The sequence below is a fragment of the Ictidomys tridecemlineatus genome, chromosome 5 (assembly GCF_052094955.1).
Source record: "Ictidomys tridecemlineatus isolate mIctTri1 chromosome 5, mIctTri1.hap1, whole genome shotgun sequence".
Lineage (NCBI taxonomy): Eukaryota > Metazoa > Chordata > Mammalia > Rodentia > Sciuridae > Ictidomys > Ictidomys tridecemlineatus.
The window spans coordinates 188,964,957-188,984,902 of record NC_135481.1 but is presented as its reverse complement, the minus strand read 5'-3'; the positions used below and the strand labels follow the sequence as shown (position 1 = coordinate 188,984,902).

The 19,946-nt window shown below is 47.1% G+C and overlaps 2 protein-coding genes across 2 annotated transcripts in view; both read left to right on the top strand.

Moving 5' to 3' along the window:
* Rtf2 (replication termination factor 2) overlaps positions 1–9,443 on the top strand; it is a 44,800-nt gene extending 35,357 nt beyond the window's left edge. The window contains exons 6-9 of the mRNA XM_005341386.5: positions 2,687–2,800; positions 7,512–7,566; positions 7,683–7,778; positions 8,742–9,443. Of these exons, the coding sequence (XP_005341443.2) occupies positions 2,687–2,800; positions 7,512–7,566; positions 7,683–7,778; positions 8,742–8,908 (432 nt within the window). The 3' untranslated portion in view covers positions 8,909–9,443. The remainder of the gene's footprint in view (positions 1–2,686; positions 2,801–7,511; positions 7,567–7,682; positions 7,779–8,741) is intronic.
* Positions 9,444–12,039: 2,596 nt separating this feature from the next.
* Positions 12,040–14,594, top strand: Fam209a (family with sequence similarity 209 member A). Its single transcript, XM_005341387.5, has 2 exons — positions 12,040–13,415; positions 14,246–14,594. The coding sequence occupies exons 1-2, from the start codon at positions 13,167–13,169 to the stop codon at positions 14,507–14,509; spliced, it is 513 nt and encodes a 170-aa protein (XP_005341444.1). The 5' UTR covers positions 12,040–13,166; the 3' UTR covers positions 14,510–14,594.
* Positions 14,595–19,946: the final 5,352 nt, after the last annotated feature.

Here is a 19,946-nt window from a genome sequence, read left to right as displayed (position 1 = left end):
AATAAGTAAAATAAAACTATAAACTTTTTTTACGGTACACTTCCCATTGCAGTAAAAGCAGATAGTTTTGTAATGTAATGAGTGACTGGAACCCTCACTGTACCAGTCATTTCTCAAGCATCAGGGGATAGCAAGACTCAGCCTAGGGTGTACTGCTTCAGTTAATACTGAGAAAGCTGTGCTTTCAAAATGAGGCTTATTTTTTTTATTATACATGTGTAAAGTGTACAAAAAGATGTTTCGATGTATGTGTGAGATGATGACTACATGTCCGTGGTGAGATGATTACAGTGGTCAAGCAAGTGAACATTTCCAGCTTCTTACTTAATTATCTGTGTGGAGAGGATAAGAGTTGTGGCATCTGAGCAGCTTCCAGTGTACAACATGACATTGACAACTGGTCCTCAGGCTACACTAGCTCTCTAGACCTGCCATCCTATATCACTGCCCGTTTGTCCTTTTACCAGCATACCCCTACCCCCCACTACACCTGGTAGCCATTGTTCTACCATGTTCCTGTGTCCTCAGCTTTTAGGTCCCTCATGTCAGTGAGGTCATGCGGTGGTTCTCTGTTTGTCTGGCTTATTTCTCTTGGCACACTGCCCTCCAGGGTTGCCCGTGCTGTCAGATGGCAGGTCTCTTTGAGGGTTAAAAAGTGTTCCGTCTTGTTCAGATGCCAGTTTCTTATCAGCTCATCTGGTGACATGCTAGATCCAGAGTGTGCTTGTGCAGATAAGGACACAGAAAACAGTGTGAACATCCCAGCGGGACACTGCCACCAACCTCTAGTTTCAGAGTTGAGAGTGGCAGGGTCACAAGAAAATGTGCTCAGCGGCCATGGCTTGGCTGTTCAGAGCTTTTCTGTGTAGTTGCCTTTTTTTAGAGGATGCTGTCCAGGAGGATTTTATAAAGGGTTCTTATGTAAACATGATTGTGTTCTGTAAATTTATCCTTTGAATGTCGTATCTGCTGCAAGTATTTTCTCTTAGCTTTTGACTTATATTTTATTTCGTGTATTGTGACTTTGTCATTTAAGTTGTAATTTTATAAAAAAATATTTCTTGTAGTTGTAGATCGATATAGTACCTTTATCTTATTTACTTTTCTTATGTTGTGTTGAGGATCAAATCTAGGGCCTCAACAAATGCTAGGCAAGCGCTCTACCACTGAGCTACAACCCCAGCCCCAGACTGACATTTTTATATAATAAAAGTTGTTAACCTTTATAGCTTCTGCCTTTTTCTTGCTCTAGGTGACATTTCTTACCCTAGTGATGAACAAGTTTTCCTATAAATTCCTATTTTTTTAAAAATGTCTGTTGCATTTAGGTATTTAGACCCTAGCCCAGAGTTTCTCAGCTTCAGCATGAGTGGCATTTTGGACTAGGTGCCTCAGTGGTGAGGACTGTCCTTTGTATAGTAGGATGTTTACCAGTGTCCCAGCCCTTTACCCAAAAGATGCCAGTAGCACCTGCACCCCAGATGAAACCTCCAGAAATATCTCCAGACAGTACTGAGCATCCCTGAGGAGCAGAACTTCCTCCAGTTGGGGAGCACTGCCTTTGGGCTAAACCATTCCTTTTTACAGCTGAGAAACTGAGGCCGAGGGAGGTGGAAGAGTAACCTTATCTGGGCAGATCAGTCAGAAACCTCAATTCCAAATATGGGTGGCAGAGCCTCCCCTTTTGTTCTCATGATTTCTTCTTTTTCCTGCCCCAGCCCCAGTGTACAAGGTCCCAAGTGTGTCGGGCTGCGTGTTCAGTGCTGGGCCACTGCAGTGAGAACAGCAGTGTAGACAGTTTGTACAGACCAAGGCTTCAGATCTGATTAGTGCATGGAACAGACAGAGGCAGAGTACCGGGACCTTGCAGGTGCAGAGGCAGGGGAGGCAGCAGTGCTCACAGAATGCTCACACATGACCTGGGAGGTGGCTCACTCACCACAGAACTGAGGGTGGACACAACAGGGCACTGTCAGGTGGTCTAGATTCTGCTCACGGTTCTGTTCTGCCAGTGTATATCTGAGGTCCCTAAGAGCATCCCTATACTTGGAATTTTCTAGAATGACTGACAGGAGTTAGCATATAGTGGTCACTCAGCTAAGACCTAGTGCAGTAATGCAGTAAGGATACATGGTGGGATGTTAAGGGACGAGACAGGTGGTGGAGTCTGGAAGAGTTCATGTGAAGCTTCCTTGTGCTCGCTCCCTGCCTGGAAGAGTCTCACAGAGCCAACTGCCTCAGCAGTGCCATGCAGCAGCATTCGGGTGACATATCTCCCTGGGAAGCCTGCTAGAGAGCCCAGTAACCCAGGGGTTTTTCTGTGGCCTGATTACGTACCCTCTGCCTAGCATGTACCAAACGTCTAGACTCCCAGAAGGAAAGCAAATGTTCAGGGTAAACCACATTTTATAGAAAGGCTGGCACCATGTGTCACCTTACCAGTTATGAATTGGCAGTAGCCCTCCCAGAATCCAGATCCCAGAGGCCTTGTGGGTAGGCCTTTTTGGGGCAGCCCTCTCTTTGGGGCACCAGATCTTCTAGACCAGGGCTTTGACCCGAAATCTGGGGAAGCTGAGATGCAGGCAGAGTCATGATAGGAGCCTTGCAAAGGCTGGAAGCTGACGCTTGGGGCTGAGAGTGACTTCCCTTCTGTGACCAACTCTGTCTTCTCTCTCTCCCTCCCCAGTGTGGGGCTGCTTTCCAGGAGGATGATGTCATTGTGCTCAATGGCACCAAGGAGGATGTGGAAATGCTGAAGAAAAGGATGGAGGAGAGAAGACTGCGAGCGAAGATGGAGAAGGTAGTGAAACAGGCTTGGCTTCCTTCCTCCCTTTCTGAGAGTCTCAGGTAGAAGTCAGTCCTTCAAGGGTCTGCCCTGCCTTCTTCTCCATGCCAGAGTCCATTGCAAACTTCTGGCTGCCTTTCCACGGCTGCTAGGCGGGGTGTGTGGTTAGAGGCGATTCTTACAGCCCTGGAGGGCTTGGGCTCTAGAAGCTGTCCAGTCGCGGCCCAACCACAGTGCTTCTGTTTGTCCATGCTCAGCTTCAATCATCAGTGAAGTAGGGGTGGTGACAAAAACTGCACCTGACATGGGGTTGTCAGGAGGATAGAAGGGTCAGCAATCATGTCTATAAATGCTTACAAGAGAGTGTAGCCCTCATGAGCCCTTGGAGAAGGGCAGTGACTGCAGTTGCTATCACAGTCAATTGATTTAAAAATCTTATAACTTGAAAAATAAAGGAGTAAAGATTTGTTCCCAGGATGTAGGCTCCCTATTTACCTCTCTTATTGTTTCTTTTGCTGAGAAAAAACTTTTTAGTTTGAGTAAGTCTCATTTGTTGATTCTAGTTATTAACTCTTGTGCTATGGGTGTCCTCTTGAGGAATTTGGAGCCCAACCCCACAGTAGCCAACTTTTTCTTCTATCAGACGCCGTGTCTCTGATTTGATATCAAGCTCCTTGATCCATTTTGAGTTAACTTTTGTGCATGGCGAGAGAAAGGGATTCAGTTTCATTTTGTTGCATATGGATTTCCAGTTTTCCCAGCACCATTTGTTGAAGATGCTATCCTTCCTCCATTGCATGCTTTTAGCCCCTTTATCAAATATAAGATAGTTGTAGTTTTGTGGATTGGTTTCTGTGTCCTCTATTCTGTACCATTGGCCCACCCACCTGTTTTGGTACCAGTATCATGCTGTTTTTGTTACTATTGCTCTGTAGTATAGTTTGAAGTATGGTATCGCTATACCACCTGATTCACACTTTCTGCTTAGCATTGTCCAGAGTATACAAAGAACTCAAAAAATTAAACAATAAGATAACAAATAACCCAATCAACAAATGGGCCAAGGACCTGAACAGACACTTCTCAGAGGAGGACATACAATCAATCAACAAGTACATGAAAAAATGCTCACCATCTCTAGCAGTCAGAGAAATGCAAATCAAAACCACCCTAAGATACCATCTCACTCCAGTAAGATTGGCAGCCATTAGGAAGCCAAACAACAACAAGTGCTGGCGAGGATGTGGGGAAAAGGGTACACTTGTACATTGCTGGTGGGACTGCAAATTGGTGCGGCCAATTTGGAAAGCAGTATGGAGATTTCTTGGAAAGCTAGGAATGGAACCACCATTTGACCCAACTATTCCCCTTCTCGGTCTATTCCCTAAAGACCTAAAAAGAGCATACTACAGGGACACTGCTACATCGATGTTCATAGCAGCACAATTCACAATAGCAAGACTGTGGAACCAACCTAGATGCCCTTCAATAGACGAATGGATAAAAAAAAATGTGGCATTTATATACAATGGAGTATTACTCTGCATTAAAAAATGACAAAATCATAGAATTTGCAGGGAAATGGATGGCATTAGAGCAGATTATGCTAAGTGAAGCTAGCCAATCCCTAAAAAACAAATGCCAAATGTCTTCTTTGATATAAGGAGAATAACTAAGAACAGAGTAGGGTCGAAGAGCATGAGAAGAAGATTAACATTAAACAGGGATGAGAGGTGGGAGGGAAAGGGAGAGAAAAAGGAAATTGCATGGAAATGGAAGGAGACCCTCAGGGGTATACAAAATTACATACAAGAGGAAGTGAGGGGAAAGGGAAAAAAATACAAGGGGGAGAAATAAATTACAGTAGGAGGGTAGAGAGAGAAGAGGGGAGGGGAGGGGAGGGGAGGGGGGATAGTAGAGGATAGGAAAGGCAGCAGAATACAACAGACACTAGTATGGCAATATGTAAATCAATGGATGTGTAACCAAAGTGATTCTGCAATCTGTATACGGGGTAAAAATGGGAGTTCATAACCCAAAAAATAAAATAAAATTCAGTCAGGAATGGCCCACGTGATGAAACCAAGCCGACTTCCCTGATGAGCTATAGCAGTTTTGTCAAATGGGGTAGAGGGTTACTGAACTCTGCAATTTATTATTACCAAAGAACCAAGAACTGCTCATGCCTTAGGAAAGCAAAAACAGTAAGTAAAATCATGCAATAAACCAAAGTATTCTTTTAAAAAAAAAAAAAGAAAGGAAGAATGAAACGTCATTGTCAACCCAGAAAATCTGAAGGTCCCCTGCCTCCCAGATTTGAATGGGAATAGGAGTTCCCTGCAGGCCAAGTTTCAACAGGCTTGGGGGACCTTGGGAGCCTGTTATGTCTTCCCCACCCAGGCCACTGGATGTAGTCCTCCAGGACCAAGGAGTAGCAAGGAGCTAAGTAGTCTTCCTGAAGCTTGAGCCATCTCCCACACCTTCCTGAGCCCTCCCTGGGGGAACTGTGAGTGGGGCTTCTACTCTCCATAGAGAGCCCATGGACACAGCACTGGTGATGACAGTCCTGGTGGATGTGCAGTGGTGGGGCCTTGCTTCGTAGTCTCAGGTTCGGAACCACATTCCAGAAGCAGTAGGAGTATTTCTTAATGATAGACCATAATGAGCAAGCTCAGCAGTTTGTCAGTCAAGAGATCATCCAGCGTGTGTGCCCTCCACTGAGTCCAGCTGTACACTTTATGATTTGTTATTTACAGATGTCAGTTGTGTATTGCAGGGCTTTTGTGAGTGGTAAGTTTTTTGTTCTTTATGGAAAAGTTAGGCTCAGGGTAAACATAGGAGCAAACTTTATGTGATGAGAACTAAGGCAGAAGATGCTGAAAGTATTAGAAAATCAGTGTCCGTATCCTGAAGACATATGGCGACAAGAACCAACTTTAAGTGCACCTGCATCGATCAGTAGATGAGAGTAATGGGATTAGGAAAGAATTTTCAGAGACTCATTTTTTGCTTTTTGTGTTTGTTTGGTCTCAGAAGACAAAACAGGAGCCTCTCATCCTGGAATGATATAATTCAGGGTTGTTAAGCTCAAAAAAGCTGGTAAAGTTGGGCACATTATTATTCTTAACATGGACCTGGAATTTATAAAGATCCAGATCCACTGGCACTTCCTTCTTTGATCATTTTATCACTCTTAGGGACCAGCTAAGTGATTCTATAGGACAAAGAATTGTGCTCAAACTTTATAATCAAATGCTAATAGAACAGTCTGGAGCTGTTTTATAATATTAATATAGCACTCCAGAGAAATACTGAGAGAGTGCTTTGTCATTTAAGTGCAGTGTTAAGGTTAAAAATCAAGTGTGTGTGTGTGTGTGTGTGTGTGTGTGTGTGTGAGAGAGAGAGAGAGAGAGAGAGAATTCTAAGTGGTCTAAATTACTCTGATTTATTATCATAAGACCAAAAAGAAAGAAAAGTCTGAGGCAACAAAGAACACTTATCAAAAGGGATCTGCCTGTTCTTCATTGCTGCCTTTGATCAGTTTTTTTTTAAGGGAAATTTTTATTTTAAAGGAAGCTACTAGAGATTTTCATATAGTCTTTGATTGTTTTATTTGAGTTTCTGTCACAGGCTTCCTGCCAAGTTGCTCAAAGCCCGGTGGAATTGACATGCCCCTCTCTGCAAAATACTCACTGGAGCTCCTGTGAATCCTTAGATACTGCTACCAGGATACAAAATATTTCCCAAATAAACTTGCACCTGGAAACAGGACACAATATTTATTCTATACCTCCTTATTGCTTTTCAAATAACTCAGCTGTACAGTTTACAGTTGTCTCTGGTGTTTTGAAGGACTGTCAGCCTTCACAGATAGGCATACATGCATTGAATGTGTGAAGTGAGCAGGGGTTTGTGTTCTGTTCAATCTTCTAAGTCATATTACATGCATGTTACAGGTTCAGGGCCATTGAGAAGTCTTTCTTCAGTGTTTGCTATCTGATAGAGAGGCCTTCTGAAATAAATAGGTTGGGTGTGTCTTTAGCGCCACCTTTTGGATACTTGGGAAAATAACATTTTAAAGTAAATTGGACATAGTCGTGTTTATCATTTCTGCAGTTGCATCACTGTGAACACAGCTGTGTAATTTTAGAGTGATTTGTTCATTTCTTTTGTTAATGACCAAAGTAACTATAGTGAGTAACAAACTTCTAGTGCCTAAAACTAACAACAGTAATCCAGAGTTTAGGATAATTTGCTAAAATGTTTAGCATAAGCCTCTAGGTCTTAAAGCCAGATGAAAAAATACCATAGCAGCTTGACAACTTTGGAAATGAGGGAATGTGAGGAATTTAGCACCCACTTTGCTGGCTAGACCTCACAGAGCTGCCTGTAGTTTTGTGTTACTAGCTTAACTGCTCTTTTGTATATAGTAGTCACTGTTAACATTGCCTCTTATAGCTGAAATCTGTCATCTTCATTTAAAATTTTTGAGAATGTAATTTTTGGAATGTAAATATGAAATTGAACAAGGGCTGTGCAGGTAGACGTGTCTGTGAAGCTCCAGTGCACCACTGCAGATGCCTGTGAAGACCTGAGGGTTAGAGTTTATGTGGTTGGTCTCGGGAGTGCCTCATACTGTGCACCAGCCCGTGATGGTGAGCCCCACACCACTGCGGCAGTGCACTGAACCTGGGAAGGTCCTCCAGCAACTTCTTTCTTCTTACAGAAAACAAAGAAGCCCAAGGCGGCAGAGTCTGTTTCCAAACCAGAAGTCAGTGAAGGTAAGATGCTAGAAGAGGGGATATTTTAGTAAAATAAAACTGCAGGGCCATGTCCCAAATAAGTTCGTGCTTTGGTTTGCTTTGGTCTTACTTCCTCTGTTTTTTAAATTTTACAGAATGCCCAGGGCCATCAAGGGTGAAGACAGGCAAGCCTGAGGAACTGGGTCCTGATACTAGAGAGAAGAAAGCCGTCTCAGCACCCAGAAGTACAGGTGAGTCCTGCTGAGATGAGCTGAGCCCGAGCTCATGGAGAGCTAGGAACTCCAAGGGCATGTTCACTTTATTGGACTGGGCACAGGAGAAAACTGAAGCATTTCCCAAGTTGTGTCTGTCAATAGTTCATTGAGCTTCTGAGGGGAACTGTGAATTGTCAGCATACCTCTGACCGGGAGCCCTGTCGAGATTAAAGGGCCCGGAAAAGGAAATTGTGCTTTCCTGCTCAGTGAGCACATGGTGCTGCCCAGAACTGGACTCAGACCTACGTGGAGACTGTCATGTGGAAAAGCATGGGCACTGACGGGAGGTGTCTGCTCTCTGTAGTGGGAATCTTTATGGGATCCACACAACACTCAAGAGTCTTTTCTCTCCACCTGCTTGTTGGCCAGAGTCAGCTTCTCTTGGAGCTCCTGTCTTCAACTCCAGAGAATAGCATTTATTTTACTAGAAGGAAAGCACAGACTGATCAGATAGAAGAAGGCCTAATTTAACTGTGTTGTGTAAATGCACAGAGGTCAGCATTTCCCATCCTGGCTTTGATGTGGGGTAGTAGCCTGGCCTAGGACAGACCTCTCCAGTTTCCATCTAGTACTTTTGTGTCCTCCCCGCCATGCAGCATTCACCTTCTGAAGACCAGTCTATCCTTGCCATTCATGGGCGGGAGCAGAGCATGAGGCACAACAGGGTGCTGTTACCAGGATCTTATGTGCTGGGAGCTGTGGTTTTTAGGAGGTGGCAGCGGGGATGTGTTTCCATGTAGAGTGCTTGCCCCAACACTTGAGGCCCTGGGTTTGATCCCCATCACCACAAAACATAAAGGGTATATATTTCAGCATTCCTCCCAGAAAGCAGCAGGAAAGTATCCAGGGAGAAGCAGCTGACTTGTGCCCTTGTGGGAATGCCATGTTGGAGTGACCTGTAGTCCCAGTATGAAAGGTTTTGGCTTTTCGTTTTTCCAGCAACTAATGGGAAAGCCGGGAAGCCTCCCTGTGGGGCCGTGAAGAGATCCATCGCCGACAGTGAAGAATCCGAAACCTACAAGTCCCTTTTCACAACTCACAGCTCTGCCAAACGCTCTAAGGAGGAGTCGGCACACTGGGTCACCCACACGTCCTACTGCTTCTGAAGCCCAGCTCAGGCTTCTTCCCCAGCCTAGGCTCCTCTGTGTGGTCCTGGGGACTGTGTTGTCTCTAGTGTACTCGGTTTAGATGGTGTCATAAAGTTGTCCTCACCAACCTTCAAGACTGTGGTCGCTCTTGCTGTGAGGGTCCTAGGGAGGGACGGGGGCTTGCAGAGTGTCTGGCAGCCTCTCCCCAGCCCGCATTCACACCTGCCTCTGCCTGCAGTGGGTGTGGCCCTTTCTACTGCCAGGCTTTGTAAGCTTGCAATAATGGCTTGTGCGTGGCTACTTATTTTGACTAAAATTTTATTGTTTTGCTGCTGACAGTCAATTAAGTAAGCAAGTGAAACAGCCTTAGGTGAATTTAAACACAGTCTGGCAGCAGGAGCCTTTGAAGGAAACCATTCCTCACTCCAGCCCTGGAAGAAGCTGGGGCCCTGCTATCTGGCATTAGGAGAGTCTTCTCTCATCATTTTGGACCTAGCAGAGATTAGTTGAGTTCCGAAAGCTTTGGTGCAGAATAAAGCACGCCTGCCTTTGCTCTCCCTGGTCTGTGCTTTCTTGCTGCTCTCCCTTCCCCTAGTGTTTTTGTGAGGCATTGGGGTCCCAGGAATTCCACTGTCCTCGCCCTCAGCAGAAGGTGAGAAGGTGTATCCCACCCTTCTGTGCTGTGTCGATATCACACATCAGCATACTCCACTCCCACGAGGCTGTCAGTGCAGTGTCCAAGTTCCTGAGCTCAGTGTCGTCTGTGGGTCCTCGACACCAGGAAGGCCCCAAGGTTCTCTTTGTTCTACTGTATCTGCAGCGCTGGGAATGGGGCCCAGAGCCTCCGCCCCGAGCTGTGCCCTTATCTGCCCCACAGTGATGGGAGGACTTGGCCCCAAGGAGCATATTTACACTGTTACCAGAGAAGCATTTTAATCAGGATTACATCATTTTCCAGCAACTAAAGGGAAAGGGAATTTTTATTGTGAACTTTTCTGGAATAAACATGAATTGGCCATTTTATTTCCTCGATCAGTATTATATACACCTCAGTTAAACTATCTTTCAGGGTTTTGTTTTAATTATTCTCATAAAAATTAGTTACTTTTAGCTGAGTGTGTTGGTGCACACCTGCAATCCCAGCGGCTCTGGAGTCTGAGACAGGATCACAAGTTCATAGCCAGTCTCAGTAACAGTGAAGTGCTAAGCACCTCAATGCGATCCTGTCTCTAAATAAAATATAAAATAGGGCTGGGGATGCGGCTTAGTGGTCAAATGCCCCTGAATTCAATCGCTGATACCAAAAGAAAAAAAAATTATATTTGGTTAAATTATTTTTCATCACAATTTATTCTTCTCTATTTTAACTTATAAAGAAAACTTGAGGGGCTGGGGATGTGGCTCAAGCGGTAGCACGCTCGCCTGGCATGCGTGCGGCCCGGGTTCGATCCTCAGCACCACATACAAACAAAGATGTTGTGTCCGCCGAGAACTAAAAAATAAATATTAAAAATTCTCTCTCTCTCTCTCTCCTCTCTCACTCTCTCTTTAAAAAAAGAAAACTTGATCGTCCTTTTAGTCAAATTCTACTCATTAACAGCTTTTGCCATCATGAGGTATTTTTTATTTTGATGGCCTTTTTAATTTTCCTAAGTTGGCCTTAACCTATCCGTTGTATTTGGCATTGTGTCCAGCTTTTGACTATGTCCAGTTTTTCCCAGTCCCAGTGACCTAGTCCCAGTGTCCTCTACTCAAACCTTGAGCATCTCAAAGCTTCCAGCCTGTGGCCTTCTAGCCAGTGTGGGGGCTACGTGGCCTGCCTTCCCCACTTGCCCAGGAGGTGTCCGTAGGTGTGTGTGTGGAGGGACTTTGAGGATTCCTTTCCAGCCCTGGGTGTTTAGCAAAGGCATCACTACCCCGAGGCCTGAGAGTGTGTGCCTGTGTAGAGCAAGGGCAGCTCCCTTTGCACTTCTTATGAAGGGAGTGAGGGGGTGCAGGCTGTCTGCATTCTGTGCCACTTCCATAGTGTCCAGTGTAACACCAGCTTGTACCAAGGCAGGTGAGCAAGGCAGTAACTAAGGTGAAGTCCAGTAGCTGGTGTTGATCTCGGGCTCACCTGAACAGCGGAGCACTGGGTGGATGTCTCAGCTCCTGGAAGGGGACACAGTGACCATCACCATCACCACCACTCTGTGGGTACCACACCTGGACAGCAGTGCTCAGTGCACTTGACCAGGTCACTTACCACGCTGCCTCTGATGAGTCCTTGCCACAGGAACAATCAGCAGAGGCTGGAAACTTTCCCAGACAAGGACTTGTCAGGTTTTGGCTTCTGGACCAGAGGCTGCTCCTCCACCCACTGGGGCCCAAGCCACCTTGCCAGTGCAGTGGCGAGGGGCTGGGGGCGAGGGGTTCTTCAGGACAGCCTTTACTTCCCAGATGTAAAGTCGAATCTCACTCAGCCTCACAAACCTGTCATCACCTCTTGACCCAGAGGGACCTTCCCAGAGCTTCGTGCTTTTTCTTGGTCCTGTGCTATGGAAAAGCACCAAGCTTGTAAACACATTGTAGAAAAAAAGGGTTTGGGGGATTCCTATCATCAAATTCCCATGAAGATTTGTAAGTAATGAAAATCAGGAACAGAGCAGCTCTGTTGTGAGGGGTCGTTGGTGTAAATGAAATCCACTGGCCCCAAAGGCAGTCTCACTTGATCACTACCAAGGTCTCAGTGTTGTTGGCATGCTTGGCACGGTTCAGGCCCTGTGCAGACACAGCACCCCCGGAGTACTCAGCAGCTGTCCTCAGCAGCTGCAGCTGCTCCCAACAGGAGCCTTAGTACACTGACGGGGGTCAGTGGGGTAGGATGGTGTCATGCCAAGGCTGAGCCTTCAGACAGGTCACAGCACACTCCATGGCCCAAGGCTAGGAGCATTGGGGCCAGCTTCTCAGATGGACATTCACAAGCCGCAGCAGTCAGATTGCCTGCAGCATGAGGCCTGTTTTCCTGCAGCCCTGGGACCTGCACTTCTCCACCTCTTGCACACACAGTCTCTGCAGGAGACCACACCACTCCAGCTGACAGCAGTGCACGTGGAGAATCGGTGCAGCATGTGACACTGCTGTTTTCCCCTTGGGTTTTACAGGTGAGGCTTTGGGACCTCTGTGTTGTCCTCAGTGTACAAAGCAGTCAGCAGCACAGGAGGGTGCCCAGTGGAACCCCAATGACTTGGTATTCAGTAGGAAGTCACTGTTTGGGAGTCAGCCTGTGAACTAGGTCCTTCCTTAGCATGATTGTGACATAGGTGACCAGGGGAACAAGTACAAGCCTTGTGCCCCCCTGACCAGCCTTCTTGTTCATTCATTTTTTAAAACTTGTGGTTTCAAACACTGGTCAGGGAGGTTTGGTTTATTCCGGGCTGTGTCCTTACGCTGGGGCCTTCACACAGGCCAAATGTCAGCCCCTCCCCATGTACCCAGCCAGCTCCTCAGCAGCGTCTCTTGAGCTCTACCCACATCTTCGAGAAAGTCTTCCTGAATAATTGCATTAAGTACCCCTTCTGTTCTCTTAACAGTTCTCTGTTCTTGTCAAAATTTTACCAGGTCATACTCTGAATTCCCCCTGGGCAGGTCAGTCAGTCGTATGAAGCAACAGGGACACTGGTGAGGACTGAGGAGAGAACACCAGCAGGGTCAGTTCCTGCCCTGCCAGAGCAGAGAGTGGGCCCGTGAGAACAAGGCCCCATGAGGCCAGAGCATCCATATTCAAAGGAAGCCTGAAACTTGGTGTTTTTAAGTGAAGCTGCTTCTACCACTTAAATGCTGGCCAATCTTTATTTCTGGAACAATGGCCACAGATGAAATGCATCGGTGGCCCCTTGTGCAGCCTGTGGACAAACATCTTTCCCGCTGGACTCCAAGCTCTATGGGAACACAGTGTCTCTGTTCACCACAGTGTCAGAATCAAATAAATGAAAGCAGGATGATGATGGCCCCTCCCATTGAACACCAGAGTCAGAAAGAATGTTCTGGCAAGGAGGTGACTTCCCATCATGCCCTCTCACTGGAAATCCTCCCCTCCCCCCAGTTTCTTGAGGTCCTTCTCCAGCTACCACTGTGAGCCTCCTTGTCCCCAGCCTCAAGGCATCACAATGGCCAAGGCTGCCCTGGCTCAGGCCCTCTGTGACATCACCAGCGGCCAGCACTAGGTCCCCAGTCTCCCAGTTGCCAGGGCAGACAGACCCACCATGAGCAGCTTCCTCCACCACCTCTGCTCACCATGCGGACGCTGAGATGGTTCCTGTTCTTGCCTCTGTGCCTCTCCTGCGGCTACGCCTTTATGTTCTCTTCTCTGAGAGACAAAGCCAAAGAACCCCAGGGGAAGGTGCCTTGCGGAGGGCACTTCCGAATTAGACAGAATCTACCAGAGCACACCCAAGGCTGGCTTGGGAGCAAATGGCTCTGGCTTATTTTTGTTGTTTTGCTGTATGTAATACTGAAGTTTCGAGGAGATAGTGAGAAGAATAAGGTAAGAACAGCTCCACAGATTCCATCTCAGAAACGGCGACAGAATCAGGCCTTGTAGTCCGTAGGGTCAGGACAGCTGAGCTATCTAGAACTTGAATGGGGAGGAACTGCCTCGGATCCTGGGAAATTTTGCAAATTTGCTTCCTGACATTCTTAGTGAAGACAGTGGTCCCCAGAGCCACAGAGATTGGGACAGAACAGTTGATAACCTGTTTAATGGCTCATGATTTTTCCTGTGAATTTTTTCAAATTAAGGATAGATTCAGGAAATTACAGTATTTTTCAGGTAAAAAAATTATTCACAAAGCCAGACTTAACTTTCTCCTGATTTTTACAATTTTGCCATGTTCAATTTATTACAAATTTTGGAACTTGGTGGAAATGTTATTATCCCAAGTAAATTAAATAGAAGCCTGTTCTAAAGTTATAAAGATGTCAAGTAAGCTCTGGTCCCCAACAGCTCTCCAGTTGAAGGAGAGTAGCAGAGAAATATGGCTTGTTCTCTCCTGGACACTCCCAGCACTTCATGATACTCTATCCAGACTGTCTAAAGCTGGAGCCAGGAGAGATGGGCCAGGAGGTAAAGCATTTCAGTTTTGGGGGTCTTATAGTCTCTGTGTAACTACTCAATTTAGTCATGAATAATATGCAAAAGAATGAGCACAGCTGTGTTTCAATAAAACTTTATAAAAACAGGTTGTGGGCCAGAGGTGGCCAATTTGCCATAGCCTAGACTAGAGCAGTACAAGGGACCTGTTCTCTTAGATGAGCCCAACTGTCAAAGCCGAGAAAATCAATGGAATTATTCACGCCAGATATCTTTCTTGACAGGAGCAGACTTCTACTGGCCTCCGAGGCTGCCAGTTTCGCTCTCCACTAAAGAAACATCAAAATACTTCCCCCAGCAAAGACTATGCATTCCATACCTTAACCCAACTTGAGATGGACCTTGTGAAGTTTGTGTCCAAGGTTCGGAATCTCAAAGTCACCATGGCAACTGGTGGTAACATCAAGCTGCAAAGCTCAGAGATGCCTACAGATCCACACAATAATATCACAATATATGAGATATGGGGAGAAGAAGAGTCTGAATGAATGGATTTGTGTGTCAAAATAGAGGGAAAATAATCAAGTGTTGACAGACAGTATCCAAACCGATTAAACTATTCTGGAGAAAGAATTCCTGCATGTGAGATCTTTATTTTCCTCTTTTTTTTTTTTTTTTTGGTATGAGAATTGAATTTGGGGGCACTCGGCCACTGAGCCATATCTCCAGCCCTATTTTGTATTTTATTTAGAGATAGGGTCTCACTGATTTGCGTAGTGCCTCACTTTTTACTGAGGCTGGCTTTGAACTCCCAATCCTCCTGCCTCAGCCTCCTGAGCAGCTGGGATTACAGGCGTGTGCCACTGTGCCCAGCTCTTTTTCTTTCTTTTTTTTTTTTTCTTTTTTTTTAACTAAAAGAAAAAATGAGGTGAGGCCCATGTAGCCATGGCAGCAGTTGTTTTGGCTTTTCCACTTCCTCTGGACCACAGGTGGTAGGAGGGCTGAGAGCTTTCTAGGAAGCGCTCACAGTGGGATGACAAAGCCTCAGAAATCTGGAGGAAGATGCTAACATCATAGTCGTAAAAATTCTTGTCTCCTTACTGTTAGAGCAACATAGAGAACCGATCCTTAATGATTTGTAACATTGCAAAGGACAACTCTGTGAGTTTAAAATGAGAAAAACAATTCAGTCAAGAGGGAGGCTTTTTAAAATCATTTGCATCTCTTACCACCAGAAGTCCTCTTGTTTATTCCATCCCATAGATTACAGTTATTGTCTTTTTTTTTTCCTATCAAACTAACAATTACATATGTCTATAGTTGGATTTTTAAAATGTAGAAGAAGCCAGGCATGGTTGCACATGTCTGTCATCCCAGCTAGTTGGGGAACCAAGGAAGGAGGATCACAAGTTTGAGGCTAGCCTCAGCAACTTAGCAATTCAATTCCCTGGCTCAAAAAACCAAAAAGGACTGGGGGCATAGCTCAGTGGCAAAGCATTCCTAGGTTTAATCCCTAGTAACAACAACAAAAAAAAAATTGTATTTTTTATGTCTTGGGATACAGATGAGTCAACCAAGGATTTCCAAATTAGTTGATATGGTCTTGATAATACTTAAAGTATGGATGTCTTAGCATGTTCTTGTGGCCCACTCTCTTGCTTGTCTAGTCTGTTAATCTCGCCTACAGACTCCCTGCTCGTCCTCGTCTGGCTGCCAACTGTAGATGAGTTAGTCGACAGGCCTGTGCAGCCCGCAGAGGGTCAGCTCTGGTGTCCACCAGAACCCCAGTCTTGCCTCAGTCCACACAGTGTGCCTGACAGGGAAGTCGTGTGTCTCCATCACCCTCCTTCCCAACCACAGAAGTTGGTTTGCTGGCAGAATCCATCCTGCAGGACAACTTTCTCACTCTTCGGGAGGTAGACCTTGGGGAAGCTGCCTGTCTCTTCCTCTCAACAAGTTATACTGTCTGAAAAGGATCCTTAAATGCTTTGGTCTTGGTCTTACTTTTTAGCTTTCAGGATGGGAGAAATGGAAGGAGCCAAGGTACGCCCTTTTGCCTTCTGTATTCTGTTTCCCAGCAAACTGGGGAATGTGAATTATTCTCACTGAAGAAATCCAGATAGGTTAAAAGGGGTGGGTAATCTGTGGTCTCAATATGGGGTAGGTTTTAGATTGTCTGCATTCAATCCATGGACACTTAGGAGCCTCTCAGGTCAAATCCAGCCCACAGCCAATAATAATGGTTTTTATATAATGTAAATGTTTGAGAAACATTGAAGAATGAATAGTGTTTCATGACATGAAAATTACATGGAATTCTTATTTCGATGTCCTTAAATTTTTACTGGAACACAGCCAATTCATGGCAGCATTGAATGACTTCCGTAAGATCCAATATGGTCACCCAGCTGAGAAAGTTTACCAACTGCTCCTTTACAGGCTAAGTTTGTCAGTCCATGACTTATGCTGAGGTGACCCCAGTTGCACACACCTAGAGAAAGCCTCCCTTGAGTGTGGCTGGAGCTGTGGATGTGGTGGGATAGTAATTTTATGGTGGGGTTGAATCATGGAGGAGTCCCCAGCGGGCTGAGGAAGGGGCTGCCGTAGTGTGAGATCATGCATCCTTGGCAAAACCGAGAGGGTAACCTCTAGGACCTGAGAGGTCCCCAGTCAATACCTAGGAAGATGCTAGGCTCAGTGGTACACACCTGTAATCCTTGCAGCTCTGGAGGCTGTGATAGGAGGACCATGAGTTCAAGGCCAGCAGCAGCAACTTACCAAGACCCTGTCTCAAAATAGGGAGGAAGGGAAGGACAGAGGGAGAAAAGCAGGGTTCTCATCATACACGTTCCATCAGCAGCCAGTGCCTTGGAAGAGAACGAGCCTCAGGAGAGAGTGCAGCCATGGCCAGTACCTGGTTCCAGCCCAGTGAGAGCCAGAGCAGGAAGCCTTGTCAGGCCCTGACACGCCCCTGACCCAGGAAATCAGGATGAAACTGTAGTTAATGGTAATTTGTTTGCATAGCAGCAGAAAGCGAATACAGCATGCTTCCCAACAAGATGTTTCTGATACCTCCTCACTTGGCACATTCACCTCCCCCACCTGGTCACTGGCCCTTGACCCAGGGAAACTGAGGAAACCTCAGCAAAGGTCAAGAAGAACACCTGGTTCCCTGAAACCAGAGGTTGCAGACCATTGGCTCAGAGGCTAAAGCGTTCCTCACCCTACTGGGCTTGCTGGTGGGGGCAGTTCATTCTCTTTCTTTGGTAGAATTAGATGGGTAGGAAGTTGTGAAGGCAAAGGGCTCCCTGTGCCCTCTGCTCTCCACATCCAAAGTGTCCAAGCCAGGAAGTGGGCATAGGAGGGACATGTGAGAGCTTCATGCCCTCTTGTCCCCTTCTATCGTGCCACCACACCATGTTTCGGACACAGAGCGGAGTGTTGAGTGCACAGAGCTCTCCCTCCTGCCTGCACTTCCGGAGCCCACCCAGCTGCCCTGAGCCACGCCCACAGCCACTGTGTGTTCCCCACCAGTCCCCTTTTGTCATTTTGAGGCTGTGCACGTGGAATCAGAAAGCCTATAAATTTCTGAGACTTCTTCCACACAGCACAGCGCCTTAGACCTGCTAAGGTGTGACTGTGCCCTCCAACACTCATGTGACAGTTAATTCCATGGCGATGATATTACGAGTTGGTGAAGCCTGCGGGCTCCTCCTGGTGCGGGGTCCAGGCTGCGGTGGGGTGGGTAAAGGGGAAGCAGCCCCTTTCCCTCCCCTGTGCTCTCTCTTCCGTGCCCCCCACCCTGGGCTAGCGCAGCCCCTCGCCAATTGCCAATTGTACTCTTGGACCTCTGGTTCTAGGACCCTGAGCCAAATAGACTTCCACTGTGGGTCAGAACCCCCATGCGGGGTTGGGTCAGAGCACAGACATACTGATCCACCCCTTGGAGCTGACCCCTGGCTCTTGCTGTTCACTGCTAAGTGTGACCCATCTCAGGGCACTTGGGTTACTTCCAGATCCTGGCTCTTATGCACAGAGTTACTATGGAGAATCTGGGTGGGTTTTGTGTGGACACGCATTTTGGTTTCTCTGGGACAAACACCCAGAAGTGCCCTTGCTGGGTCATGTGGCTGGTATTGTTCCAGTCCACAGTAGTGTTTTAAAACCCTTGAATTAGTGGTCAGTGTTTGACCATGAGATGTCATACTATGTTGTAGCATCTTCCCAGGAGGAAGAGGGACAGCAAACTGCCAAGTACCTATAATATGCAAATAACTGTAGCGTAAGGCACCTCACCTCTGGCTCAAGCCCTCTTTGGTTTCCCAAGGTACTCAAAGCAGTGTCCAAAGCTGCCTTCCAGCCCAAGGGCCAGGCAGGTTCAGCTCCTCCCAGCTGAGACCAGTCTCCACCAGCTGCACCAGGCCAAGCTCATTTTGGCTTCAGGGCCTTTACCCTGGCTTCCCCTGCCCAGGATCCATTTTCCCTCCAGGTGTCATATTGCTGGCCCCTTGCTTGCTATGCTGATCTGTGGTCAGTGGTCATCTCCCTACCCCAGGGAGGCCTCTCCTGAACATACCTATAAAGGAGCCCCATCTCTCATCACATCAACCTACTTTATTTCCTTACTATATAGCATCTATCGCTGTGTAATTTCATTAGCCTGCTTCTGTATGATTTGCTGGTTTGTCTTGCGGTGCTGGGGATGGAACCAGGGCCTTGTGCATGCAAAGCAAGATCTCTACCGCAGAGCTACACCGCAGCCCTGTTACCCTGCTGCTTGTCTCTCCCCTTCCCCTCAGGCAGGGACTATGATGTGGTATTAGGAGCTCTGTGTTCATGAGGGCTCCATCCCTCCTCATGAACACAGAGCTCCTAATACCTGTGGAACCTCCAAAGTGGCAAGGGATGGCTCCTGGATGCCTCAGGTCCCAGAGGCTGCTCTCCAGGGGAATCGGCCACACTGGAGGCATGTAGGCAGGCGGTCCTCATTGGCCAGCGATGCAGTCACTTAGGCTTACATCCCAAAGCCTCCATAACCCCCAGAGGTGCTGCTGCTCTGTCCTGCCCCCACCCCAGCTCAGTCCTACACCCTTCCCGCTCCTGCCTCCTGAGTTGTGAATGAACTCCTCCACGCCAGGAGTCTTAGATTTAGAGGAAGCTGCACCCCTGGAGCCTCCTGCTCCCTCACTCCCACTCCTGTCCCCTTGTCCTTGCGCTGTCCTCTCCACTCCTTTCTGCACAGCGCCTGTGGGTGACCAGCCTCTGCTTACTGGATTCCTTTCTCAGCCACCTGCATGTTTTCTCGCCACTCCTCTCTGTGAAAGGTGGATGCCGTCAGTGCTCCTGTGGATGCTGGTTCCCTTCTCCACAGGACATCCCACAAACTACTTCATGCCTCTGGGTGGGAGGGGTGGGCGGGGTGGGGACGTGCTGCCCCACTCCATCCTGCGCCCTGCCCCCATGGACGCAGGTGGTCTCCAGCAGTCTGCAGTGACAAGCTGTGGTGGGGTGCATGACCTCATGCGTGTGTCTTACCTGTGATTGAAGTTGGGTTACTGGGTGCAAAGGTCCTGTGGGTGTGATTTTGTTAGGCATTGCCGGATTTCCCTTTAGAAGGAGTGTGTCGGTTCACATTCCCACCAGTGATGTTGGTACAGCGGTTTGAACAGCTGTCTGGGTAGTGTTGGACACCTCTGGCCAAGTCCATCCCTGGGTGGGTATTTGCATAGCTTGCAGGTCCCAGAGGCCGCCACTGGGTGGCAGACAAGGTTTTCTGATTTTGTTTCAGGGCCTTGCGAACCACAACTGTGGAAACTGAAGTGATAGTAGTCACAACGCTTTTACTACTAACAACATGCAGCTGGTACTGCGATGGCACTAGGTGAAACCTTGTTTCATTAACAATGCCCATCATTAGGTCTTTCACTCCTGAACACGTTTATTAGTTCAGGTACCAAGAATGAGGGGATGAAGGGAACAGGCAGG